At 36.1% G+C, this 12912-nt stretch overlaps 1 protein-coding gene across 3 annotated transcripts in view; it reads right to left on the bottom strand.

Moving 5' to 3' along the window:
• LOC107088281 (serine/threonine-protein kinase DCLK1-like) overlaps positions 1-12912 on the bottom strand; it is a 40004-nt gene that overhangs the window by 12834 nt on the left and 14258 nt on the right. For 2 of the 3 annotated variants that reach the window (XM_015380354.1, XM_015380351.1), the window contains exon 3: positions 3337-3431. In XM_015380354.1, coding sequence (XP_015235840.1) covers positions 3337-3431 — 95 coding nt within the window. Of the gene's footprint in view, positions 1-3336; positions 3432-6618; positions 6745-12912 lie in introns of those variants that run through there. The other variant, XM_015380355.1, reaches the window with a different exon arrangement.

Here is a 12912-nt window from a genome sequence, read left to right as displayed (position 1 = left end):
AAATGAGACAGCTAGAGTATCATGCTTGTCTGCCACCAGAGCATAAATGACACTTTAATGCAGAAAAAAAAGAAAGAAAAAAAAGAAAAAATCTTCTGAAGTCGGAACAGGCACACAGTTTCCTTGAGGTTAAATATTTATGTATCTGTGTAACTACACTTTTCTTTGCATGATGATTAAAAGGATAAAAGCCACTGTGTCCATTTATTCAGCTTGGTGAAAATAGGGTGTAATAAACAAAGCAGTGTGTGCAACCTAATTCATTCTGTCTACAGATTCTAATAGGTGAAATGCTGATGTGAAGAAGAAGACAAAAAAGAACTGGTTGCATCTGGAAGTCTTTGTATAACGTTATAATTTTTTTCTAGCTTGCTCATCTGCAAGGATTGGCCGATTTTTTTAATCTATTTGGCAGAAACTGAACAACATCCTCTTCAAAAGTAAAAAAAAACTGCTAAGGAAACCCTACCCGGAGTGAATACTGGTATTAAGTGGGCTGTAAAAACCTCTAGCGAGATACAGAAACTGCCCTGGGAAGTTTACCCAGACAATTGTGGAAATGTTCCAGAAATCTGCTACTTCTGTGTCGTTTGTGAATTAACTGTAAATATTGTGAAATTCAAATAATTAATTGTTCCTGTGGATAAATCCCTTAGGTGAAATGATTGAATAGAGTATCACCCTTTCAAATGAGTCCAGGAAAGGTGCCTAAAATGGCTGCAACTGGAACTGTTACAGGGGAGAGAAGGCATATCTACCAGGGTGCTCAATAAAGTAAGACATATGGAAGAGAATTATAACAATATTCCTGAGGAGTGTGAAGCTGCAGAGTGGAGAGGGGAAATAATGGGCGGAAAAAGGCTCCTTTTTCTAGTCTCATTATAAAGCAATAGGAAGTGTAGAATAATCTCTCTATACGAATTAGGCTCTTGGCTTGTGACTTAAACAATATTTTGTACTGTTTACAGTTAAGAAAAGATCCTTTAAAAACCTGGAGTTCCTTGTAAAATATCTGTCTGAAAAACACTTAAAATGTACATCCTAAAATCTCTGAAAACATGAAAAAATGGTTCTGTGACAACTGGACTGCTCTCACAACATACTTACTGCAATTTGAAATGAATTAGCTGATAGGAAACAAAAGAGTCTGCAGTTGTCTAAAATAGGAGCTCCCGTCGTTTATTCTTTCAGTGAGTTTGGTAATGTATGTAAATATAATCTATGCACGTGCCAGCATGCTCCTTTTATATTGACCCATTTTCAAACTGAATGCATGAGCTCTGCTGTTCAGTTCTCAGAAGCTGCAACCCAAATCTGATTGGTTCCTGCAGACCCGGCTTACCTCTAACTGTAACTCTGACAGATCCAACTCATTTCGTCAAATCACTAATCAGATATTGCCTAAATCTGAACCTATGAAGCTTTTATTGGGCTTGATTCTCCGTACGCATGCATAGGAATCTCTGTAAGTGCAAATCTATGACTATATAAACAGTTTATGTGAAATAACTACAATTAGGATTTTTTTTTTTACTTTGTTTTTTAAAAGCATTTTAAGATGTCAAGGTGATCCAATTAATTATGATACCTTGGTTTATTAAATGAAAATAGAATAATATTCGTCAGTTTGTGTCAGGGCATGGAGGACCACTTATTGCTCCCATTACAGGAAGAAAGCTTTTGTACCATTAGCTGCAGCTGGCAAGCTACAAGCCGAGCAGGTAACCTCTCTCATTAACCAGCTACTATCCTCTTATTTTACTGTCAGTGTTTTTCAAAAAACGGCAGAACAAAGATGTAACATTCAGAGTAAAAGGCAGAATCAAAGCTAAATACCTAAATTATATATGTTTCGAAAAATGATTAATATTCAACAGCAAATTACTTTAGTTGTGTTGAGAACAAATGTCCTTTTTACTAAAAAATCACTGACTTGCAGACCAGATATTTGTTCCAGTAGTAACTGAAAAATCTCCTATTCTGAAGAGGGCCCTGAACACATCGCAGAAAAAGACAAATGAAACTCACACAACAAGAAAATAAAGTAGGATAAATGAATCCTTATGTGATTCAACTTTAGGATAATTTAGGAGTCTAAAATAAGAAAGTGTCAAATTAATGGGGAAAAATTACTTAGTCTTTGCTTCTTCTTTCTATTAACTACGCAGCTAAGAAACCTGAAGATTATCGCCAGTTTGCAGGCTGGAGAATACACTGCTGACCCACTTGTCTCTGTCTATGATGGCTTAAAAATAAAAAATGAAAAAACTGTAAATATAAATGTTGTTAAGAATAAATGCCTTGGAGATAAAGCAAGCCTTTGCAGTATGACCAATATGCTATGATGAAACATATTTCTTATATATCATCAGATCTCTTGACAGAGCAACAAACACAGATACATAATTCATCTGGAACTTTTTCAAAAATGTTATAAAATAACTTTTAGGCCTACAGCCGCTCTATCCTCGCTTCTTGTTCTATTTATTCACAGTCCTAAAAGCTGTATTAAATTGTGACGTGTTAAGGAGACGATTTAAACAAAAATAAAGGGGGAAAATGTGCAATAAATAAATAAGCAACTGTAGATTGCTATTGAAGAAAACAATAGGAGCTTCATTGTAAGACCAGAGCAGTCATTCATTCAACACATGCACATACAGATTATAAGTTTAAGTTTGCAAAATCTAGCCCATCAAATCAGAAGCATGTTTAAATAAATAGTTTCCAATAGAGTTGCATGTTCTTTCTCTGCATTATACCCCTAAAGTTGCACTGTGGTTGCTATGCTATCATACCTCATTTCCCCGTTAATAAAACAAATTTGTACAAACTATAACTAGTAAAAACCTTTCTAAACCATTTGCACAGGTATATATATACAAAATACTGTACAAAATGCTGACTCATAAATCCATAGATAACTAAAAGCGAGTGTTGGCGCCATGAGAAGCAGCACTAACACTTGCATAGCATTCAGCATGATGAACAAAGAGCAATGCCTCAGCATATGTGCAAATGCATTGGATGAGTTTTTTCAGCTATTAACATATGTCCAAACGTAAGCCTTCAGAGCTTCCCAAAGCAGCACTGGATGAGATCAAAGCTCTACTCCCCACCCTGATCTTAGATGCTAAAGGTGTTGGGATGTGCAGGTTTCTTCCTTTTCAAGTGACTCTAAGATGTAGTTGGCCTATTCTCAGCCACAGCTTTGTCCTTTTCCTGAGAACATAGAAGGAGTGTGTTACAGACTTAAAAGTCTCTACGCTCTACGGGCTGATTGTGTGTGGAAAGGTTATGTGTGTGGGTGTGTGTCCCTGTGTAACTGAGTCTTACCCGGCGTCGGCTGAGGCTGCCCGGGCTGGTCGGGGAGGGGCTGGGAGACTTTCCCGAATGTGGAGTGGACAGCTGACTGGCCGGCGTCCCGTTCACTGGTGGGGGAGAAAAAACGAGAGAAAAGTGGAACAGACTGGAGATGAGAAGGGAAAGACTGGGGGAAAAAAAGGCATTTATAACTGGACTGGTGCTTTTTCAGGACACTAAGCTGCCAACGCTTCCACCCTCAGCACAATCATACACATGAATTAGAAAGAGTAGGAGGAGGAGGAGTAAGGGAGCATAGAAAGGAACACCAAAATCCTTTTTCCACTTCTCGAGCCAATTTCATATTTGGGTATCTTTCTTTAGCCATGACACAAACCTTTTTGTCAAACTATTTCAAATAAAAGCTGGAGGTAAGCAACGTTTGTTCTCATTTTTGACCGCCAGTTCAGTGCACGTGTGACCTCAGCGGTCTCCTTTTCCAGCTGCAGAACAGTACAAAAGAACCCAGCGGCATGATCTCATTGCATGAGAAAACCACATTAATCCACGTTTCACCTGAATCCGCCAGTCAGGCAAAAGAAGCCTAAGGCCATCGTTATTAGCACTAAAGAAAAAGGAGTATCTCTCGTAGAGCTGCACTTTAGTAGTACAAATAATATCACGTAAAATCTCATAAGCATGAAGAAATCCATGAATTAAATATTTGGTGGGCTACAATTCATGTTCTATGAGACTCTACACAAACAGAAATGTGAGAATACTAAACAAATCTAATAATGAGCCATGTTACTGGTATCAATAGACACTAGTTCCTATAACTATAGTTTTTTATTTCTGTTTTTAAGGAGATTGCTGTATTTAATTAATAATTATTGAACTTTATTAATCTCACATTGGAGAAATGTACCTCTATATTTAACTCATCCCCTTGTTAAGCAGTGGGCTGCTATTGTGGGGCGCCCAGGGAGCAGTGTGGGGGTTAAGAGTCTCGCTCAGGGGCCCAGAGTGGAAGTCTGTGGGAGTTGGGCTTGAACTCAGAACCTCAGGAGGAGGCCGCCCCTCCCCCTCAATTTATGTAGCTTTACAAATAGAATACACATTTCACAATATACAAAATGTATTTTAAAATACTCCATAATCAGGTTAAAGTTTGACATTTTAGACTTGAAAGTAGTGAATATCAAATTCTGTCCACATATATTAGGAAACTGTTGGGATTTTCGTTACCACTAATTTGAGGATTCATTTGACAAAAACAGACAAGCTGAAATACTCAGACTAATCAAACATAAATACAATTCTTTAAAGAAAAACTGCAATTTGATAAAATTAAAAAAAAAACAAAGAACCAGAAAAGGACAGTTTTTTTTCCACAAGAGAAAAACTGTAACCCCGAGAAAAAGTGTAACTACAATGATGGTATTGATTTTTATAACCTGGCTCTATCTCAAGGGCAAACTTGTTTCAGTAGGCAACAGGAGCACTGGAAGAGGAAAAATGATCTTTCAGTTAAGCTTTAAATCACATTCCAAGTAATGTTGCTAGTTGATTCATAATGGATGCTTCAGCACCAAACTAAAGAACTAAGCATCGTCTTTCATCCAAAACATGCATAGCGGGGGTGGATTTTCTTTCAGGTCGGCCTGATGCCGTTTAATGTTATCCTTTTCTTTGTTTGTTTTTCAGGACTTTTGACCGTATTTAATTATCATCTGTTCAAAACACTTACAGTGACTTACAATATTCTTGGGAACAAAGAAACTTTAAAACCGAGGTCAGTATTGTTAATTGGCATTAAAAATAAAAAATCTTTATCTTATCCTCATTGGACTTTTCCTTTTAATTTTCATACATGGCCTTTCTTTGAAACACAGTTTCAGTAAAAAAAAAAAAAAAAAACTTTATGAGAGATTACTTAAAAACAGCATTCTAATAACTTTTTGTTAAATGCTGAACAGCTTCATGTGAGAGAAACATTGGAGAAGAAGCGATGATCTCTCAAGGCACCATAAATGCAAAAGCACATCTGATTGTATTGCCTGGTCCAACTTGGACTCATATATTATACACTAATTAGTTTAGGAGTTTTCCAAATCATTTCTCTATTTTTGAAAACAAAGATATAGGAACCAAATATCTTATCACCTTCGCTGATAGTCTCTTCACACCATTATTTTAACCAAAACTGGTTTTTGCTGCAATTTAGATACAAGTTTTTTTTTTTTTGGCAGAAACTACTTTAGTTATGGAAGGAAATGTGTTTCTTTCTTAAAAATGGGTAAATAGAAATATTAATGAATAAAAAAAAAAAAAACTAGGTGGATTTACAAATTTCTGCCGCTTTAAAGCTTTTCCTCCAACTTTATTTTCCTTCCATTTCTATATTTCCCTTTTTCCTATTAGTTTACAGCCTAAAGACTGCTGAATGTAGACAGCATATATTTTCGGTCAATACCCTTGTTGCAACAGTGGCAGTTCATACACTGGAAAAAAGATCTAGAAATAAATAAAAATGTCTTAAATCAAGTGTATTTACCCTTAATTTGCGTAGGTAAATTAGATATTTTGCTAATGGAATGAGTATTTTTACTCTTAAAATAAGATAATTAGATAACATGCACTTGAAATAAGACAATGCAATTGTGTTTTCTTATTTTAAATGTCAATTGTCTTCTTCCATTGGCAAAATATATCTTTTACATCCTCAATCCAAGAATAAATGCACTTATTTTAAGAAAAAATGACTTATCCAGATTTTGATTTTTTTTTCCAGTGTAAGCTTTTTTCCTTTAAGCCGTCTTTCTCTTGCATCCCTGCGCCTTAGCATGGAGACTAACAGGATGCTTCTTCAGAATCTGGATGCAGGCGCAAAACCTCTGTCTCCTGCTGAGATCAGAGAACTTTCTGAATTATTCAAGATTATAGGAAGTAAAACGATCCAGCCGACCTAAAGATCTAAATACAAACAAAAATATATATATAAAAAAAAACTGTGGGGATAAGTTTAGTTGATGAATAAGTATTTAGAAGCGTCCCTTGCATTCTCCATTGATGAAATTCAGCATCAGCGTTACGCACACACTAAAACCCTCCCCTCGATTACAAATGATATTAAAGTATTAATGTCATTTATTTATGTCATACATAGAAACATGCATATGCATTCGACTAAGCTGTTCTTCAAGGTCAAACATCTACAGTGGTGATCGGGAACATTTATATTAAAAAAAAGCATCATCCGGATTTTGCGTTTTGGCTTTAAATGGCAACAAAAACGCAAACTGTGCCTCCTACCTTCTACTTCCAGCATGGTGAAAAAGCACAGTGATAATCCAAAGCGGCGAAAAAGGAGAGAAGAAGCACCTTCTTTTTGAACGCGATCCGTCAGAGAGTGCGTTTGGTAGTAAAGTGGTGTGAATGGGAGACAGAGCTGCCCTGTACGCACCGAGAGGCGGAGAGGCTGCTTGCGCAAACTCTGACGCGCTCAGGGAGCGGAGCGAGAGATGGAGAGCAGCGATAAGAGAGAGAGGGCGAAAGAAAAAAAAATGCATTTCTTTTTTCGCTCGGTTTATATTGTTGCCAGTAGACTTATGGTTTCTATTTAGCACAAAAAGCATAACAGAAGCCGATTAAAATGACTGGTCTTAAGGCAATAAATGGAGACTATGGTGGTCCAGAACAAAGTGTTCTTAAGGCTCTCTCTCTTTATTTATTTATTTATTTTTTTTAGAAATACATTTTATATTTATGACCCGAAAACCCTCCCAAAGTAGCACCCTCCTAATCAATACATCTGATTTGAAATACTTAAAAGCAACAAAGACAATCATGACTAGAAAAATAGTTTAAAAGGGTAACTGTTTTTAGCCTTTTCCATTGACCCTTAAAAGGTTAAATATATCAATAAGCGTTTTATAGCAATGCGTTGATGAAAATGTTTTTTTGGGTTAATTCAATTGAGAGATAATAATTCAATTCAGTTTTTTTATATAGCGCCAATTTACAACACATGTCATCTCAAGGCACTTTACAGTTCACACGATCATACAGTCAAATTGTTTCAAAGTTTTCTATCTAAGGAAAACCAGTTGATTGCATTGACTCATTGACTCAAATACAATCCCTCACACTAAGCATGCTTGTAGCGACAATGTAGCGACAACAGGAAGAAACCTCCAGCAGAACCAGGCTCAGTGTGAGCGGCCATCTTCCGAGCCCGACTGGAGTTCAAGGAGACAGAAGCAGAGATACCAAAAGCAACTGTAAAAGGCGTCCCCGTCCAGGAAACACACAGCCAGGCAGACGAGCTCCGAGCCAACCCTCAAGTCAGAGGATGAAGAGAGCACATCCAGCCAGTCACAGTTAGAGAAACAGGACTACACTAGAAAAAAGGCCAATCTCCAACATCTATAAACACTTATAGCAAATACAGACCTATTATACAAAAAGTAATATATACCAAGCCCTTATACCAGTTTTGATGATTGGGCCTTATAGCTAATGAGAATCCGAAACTAGGTTTATAATTTTCAATATTGTTGTAAACCAATCAAAATTCCATAGTAAAAAGTTATGTCATACATACAAAGTCATGGAGATGACTGCTCTGACACTATAGAACGGTAAATGACACATTATCATTACTATAGAGGCTTGCAATCCATTTGGTACTGTATGTAAAAAGAATTAATGGATCATTTAGTGGAATGTAAAATTTCCCAAGCAACATAAATATAATCATGAGAGGACTGTTACTAAAGTCTGTTCAGAGCCTCGCAAGGCATGCCGTGCATCTAGAGTCAGTGCTTCTAAAACTATCACTAGCAGATTTAACAAGCACATGATCTAACACTGTTTAACTGTTTATGTTAAGCTGCTTTTTACCCTGACAGCTTAGCAGCGTCTTATCTGGGCTGATGAGAAAAACATTACTGAAATTTTGCATAGTTTTACCAAATCATGTTTTGCAATGATTTTGCGTTTTTTGAAAGTCTCAGAAGAATACGTAGACCCATTACAAATGGTCCATCAAAGTATTTTAGATAGAGAAAACCATCCATCCATCTTCTTCGGCTATTTGTGCAAAGGTTTCAGTGGGAGAGAGGCAGAGTACCCAGAGACAACCCACACATTGACAGGGAGAACATGCAGAAAAACCCCAGTCCGGGAATCAAAACTAGAACCTTCTTCCTGCAAGGCTGAAGTGCTACAAACTGTGCCATCGTGTAGCCCAAACAGAGAATATATACATATATGTGTATAATGATTTGTTGAGAGTTGTACTTAACTGACAATCTAAAAGATTACACCCTGCATCTGCAAATCTCGGGTGTAAATCTTTGCTTTCATGCGCTGCCTCAAACAACGTATTAGATATAGCAGATAAATCATGATTTTACCTACTGAGCAGTTATTATAACAAATGAGACAGTTGTTTAGTCAACAATGCTAAACAGGTTATTCCAATACAATGCGTTATGTGATCATTTTACATTAGGTTGTGCATGATGAGCACTCAGACATTTTTTGAGAGCATCTGTGGGAACAGGTCTTACATAACAAATTCTGTTATGCTGTACATTAGTGAAAATGAACCTTTGATGACTATCCCTAGGAGTTTGTATATTTTTATATAAATTCTGGTTATATATATATATATATATATAAACATGCTTAGAAAATGTGCCTTCTTTACTTTATATCTGCATGACTGACCTTGTGTTAATTTAAAATGTAGGCCGGTAAAACAGTTGCAACAATATCTGATAGGTTTTGATTTTACTTGGTAATGGTTTAATGTTACGGTTTATGATGGTTTATGATTTTACAAAGCCTAAGATGAAGCAGCATAGCCTTTCAGAGTTTACAGAAAGGACATGCAGCTAAAATTGGACATTTAGCAGCCTGAAGCGAGCTCTACTTCTAGCTTTAATTAAAGCTTTAACGTGTATTTGAGGTGACAATCATGAGTCAGCAGAAGAGTTTCTGAAACCCAATAGAAATAAGATTCTGCAGCCAGCGGTTTAATACTGTAACACGTCAAAGTAATTCTACAGCACTACTGTGGATGGTTAAGGCCCAAGCTGAAGGAAATGAACTTGTTGATTAGATAATGCTTCAGCAAATATTGAGTGTGTAACAAATAGTAAAGCACAAATCAATCTCCCAGAGATTGGATCGGACAGTTTTTACACAGCTCTGGGCAGTAATTTGTAGATGATAACATTTTAAAAAATCCCATTTGATAATTAGATCAAAGCTACTATTTTGTTTGCAAACACATCCACCACAACCATGTGCTTCATTGCACTCCCTTTATAAGAGTCAGATAAAGATTAGAGATTAGATTCATATGCATTAATGCATAATGTCTGGTTATCATTGCAAGATTTTAAAATTTTTGGTTGTTTTAGAAAGAAACCTTTGGTAAGGCAAGTTTAATTATACATAACGCTGGATACATGATAGGAAAATACTAAGAGAAAGTACATTTCATTGACATAAACGGCATTAAGCAATTAAATGAATAACTAAAGAGAATAAAAATAAAGCATTAAAATTAAAGGATGATTACAAAAAGTTTATGATGAAATCATTGACAAGAAAATAAAAGAAAAGTTGGACCAAACTTAATGCTCATATCCAACAATAAAGGCCAATCAAAACTTGTATTTTTTTCATCTTGATTTCATGCAGGGTTTAGGGTTTCAGCACTTTTACACCTTTCTTTCTGTTTTTTCCTGATTAGTAAATCATGAGAACTAACTAGAACCTGGTTGTTGATACATAGACATGTCTGTTGGAGCTAATCCATTCAATGGTTTATAGATAAACAAATGCATTTAAAGTCTGTTCTCTGAGATAGTCAGTGTAACAACTTTAGAACTGGGGTGATGTGCTTCACTTTCTTAGTTTTTGGTGAGGGTGTTGACAGCTGCATTATGGATCAACTGTAGGTGTGTGATCAACTTTTTAAGCCGATCTGAAAAGACAGCATTGTAGTGATCTATTCATCAATTCTATTAAAGACACATGGAATAGTATTTTATGATCCGGCTGTGACTTTAGTCCGTTAAACCTGGATTTGTTCTATAGACAATAGATGGTTAACTCTGTTATCGTCTTTTTTGTCTGTGCAAATTCAGGTCTGAGTCCTTCCCTAAACCCAGATTTCAATGCTGGTTTCCAACTGCAATAGCTAAAGTTGTGTGCTGACCTTAAATCCCTTTTGACCACAGTTTTGTTTTGAATTTTCCGATTTCTTCTATGGATTTAAATGTAAAGCATTTAGACACTAAATTAAAAGGTTCACAATTTTTGATTGAACAGTATGATATATGTCTTCGATTTTTTTCTGAAGCAAGTTTTGACTTTTCCATGAAAAAAATACAACTTCAGAGAGCATGATCATCATATTTAACTGATAAAATCCAAATTATAATGCAAGCAGAACAAGCCACTAGTCGTTACAATATATCTGAATTAGTCAAAACTGGAATCATTAAATCACTTTTAATTGAAAAGCAGAAACCAGAATTTACAAAGGTACTCTTTGGTTCTAGCTTCTCTTCTGTATTTCTCCTGTTTACTTCCAGCACTTTGCCAAGTGTTTATCCATCTGGACACCAGAATTTGCATCAGGTGTGAACCTCTATCACAGGTGGAAGTTGATCCAACAGGCTGAAAATCAAACTCTGATTCAAACCAATCAAAAATATCTGTGCACATCAATACAGTTTTTGTCATGCAGGAAAATGCATGAAAGTGAACTGTTTTTTTTTTTAGTACAAAATTTTATCTAACTCCATTGATCCACAGACTAGACTAGTTTTTCTCCCACTATGAGTTGTTTCCCTTTCACCTGTTATGAAGCATCTCCATGGCCCCCATGGCTACAACCACCCTGCTTTATACTGAACAACTATTTTCTTCCTTGCAGAATGTTTTTCTTTTTTTTTTTTTGGTCTCATGTGACCAGAACTGACCTTGTTCCACATATGAAAAAGTGCAAGATTTATTGACTCATTAGTTGTGAAGTCTCTAAATAATGTTTACATTGTTCAATGATGTAAATTAATACATAAGTAGGTTTATTTCAAAGTTCTCCACAGCTTCTCAAACTGTGTTTGAACTGAGATTGAATAACAGTCAACTCTCCTTACTATTAACATGATTTCAGAAATAAGCACTTCCAGTAACTCTTTTCAGATTTTCATAAGTAAGAACTGTTCAAAACCATGTAACAATTTCCAATGCTATTCGTTGGTCAGTCCTGCGATGGAATGGTGATCTGTCCAGGGTGCACCCTCGCCCGTAGACATGGGATAAGTGTAACTGAAATGGAGGGATGGATGGATGGATGGATGGATGGATGGATGGATGGATGGATGGATGGATGGATGGATGGATGGATGGATGGATAGTTACATGAAATAGCAATAAAAAAATTGTGGTTTAAAAAAATAAGAAAAAGTTGAAAGGGGGTAAAAACTTTAGCTATTAAAAAGATGATGAGCAAAACTAATTATGCTGAATCAAACCGAAATCTATCCAACACGATCCTACCATGCAAGCCACACATTTTCACGGGAGATTAGTACAGTAATGACATTTAATGTATCACATCGGCTGCAACCAAAAATAACAGCTATAATTACTGAGGGGTTTAATGGCAAATAAATACAAACAGTAATTGCCATTATGTCACAGTTGCATTGTAAGAGACATGTTTTCCCAGTGTCTAATAAAATACCACCAACACATAAATTAATGACATTTTGTGAATGACCTATATTATTCATACACATTAAGGTCCATTTATTTTTTCTATATATATTGTATATGTCATCTTGCATAAACAGGTTTTTATGGAACACACAAAAAAAAGAAACCCTGACAGATGCAGCGAATATAGCACATCTACAGTTCATAAAGTTTATCTGCCAGAAGTGTGTTCTCTGGAGACCAACTGGATCTTATTTTTTGGGTCACCTCACCCCAGAGGCTTCAACACAAAGAGTGAGATGAGATGCAGAGGTGTTGTCGCAATGCTTTCTGATGACACCATCTGCACTTCTCTGTTGATTTTTAGCAGCATTAGGCATAGACTGAGACACAGATGGTGAGATGGGGTGAGAAAGGGTTAGGGTGCAAATTGTTTTCACACATTATTTTGAGGTGCTGTGTATTTGCACCCTCAGCCGGGGTTGTAGCATCATCACAAACTGAAGCTTGAGCAATGACAGTGTTAGGCTTAACCACTGGTAGAAGTACAACAAGACAGAATATAGCACTTGTTTGCATATATATATATATATATATAGGTAAAAGCCAGTAAATTAGAATATTTTGAAAAACTTGATTTATTTCAGTAATTGCATTCAAAAGGTGTAACTTGTACATTATATTTATTCATTGCACACAGACTGATGCATTGAAATGTTGATTTTAATTTAATTTTGATGATTTGAAGCGGCAACAAATGAAAATCCAAAATTCCGTGTGTCACAAAATTAGAATATTACGTTAAATTTTGAAGACACCTGGTGCCACAAACCAATCAGCTGATTAACTCCAAACACCTGCAAA

The sequence above is a fragment of the Cyprinodon variegatus genome, unplaced genomic scaffold (genome assembly GCF_000732505.1).
Source record: "Cyprinodon variegatus isolate N-32 unplaced genomic scaffold, C_variegatus-1.0 Scaffold211, whole genome shotgun sequence".
Classification (NCBI taxonomy): Eukaryota; Metazoa; Chordata; class Actinopteri; order Cyprinodontiformes; family Cyprinodontidae; genus Cyprinodon; species Cyprinodon variegatus.
Note: the sequence above shows the minus strand (reverse complement) of the source record. Positions and strands in the feature narration are given on the sequence as shown.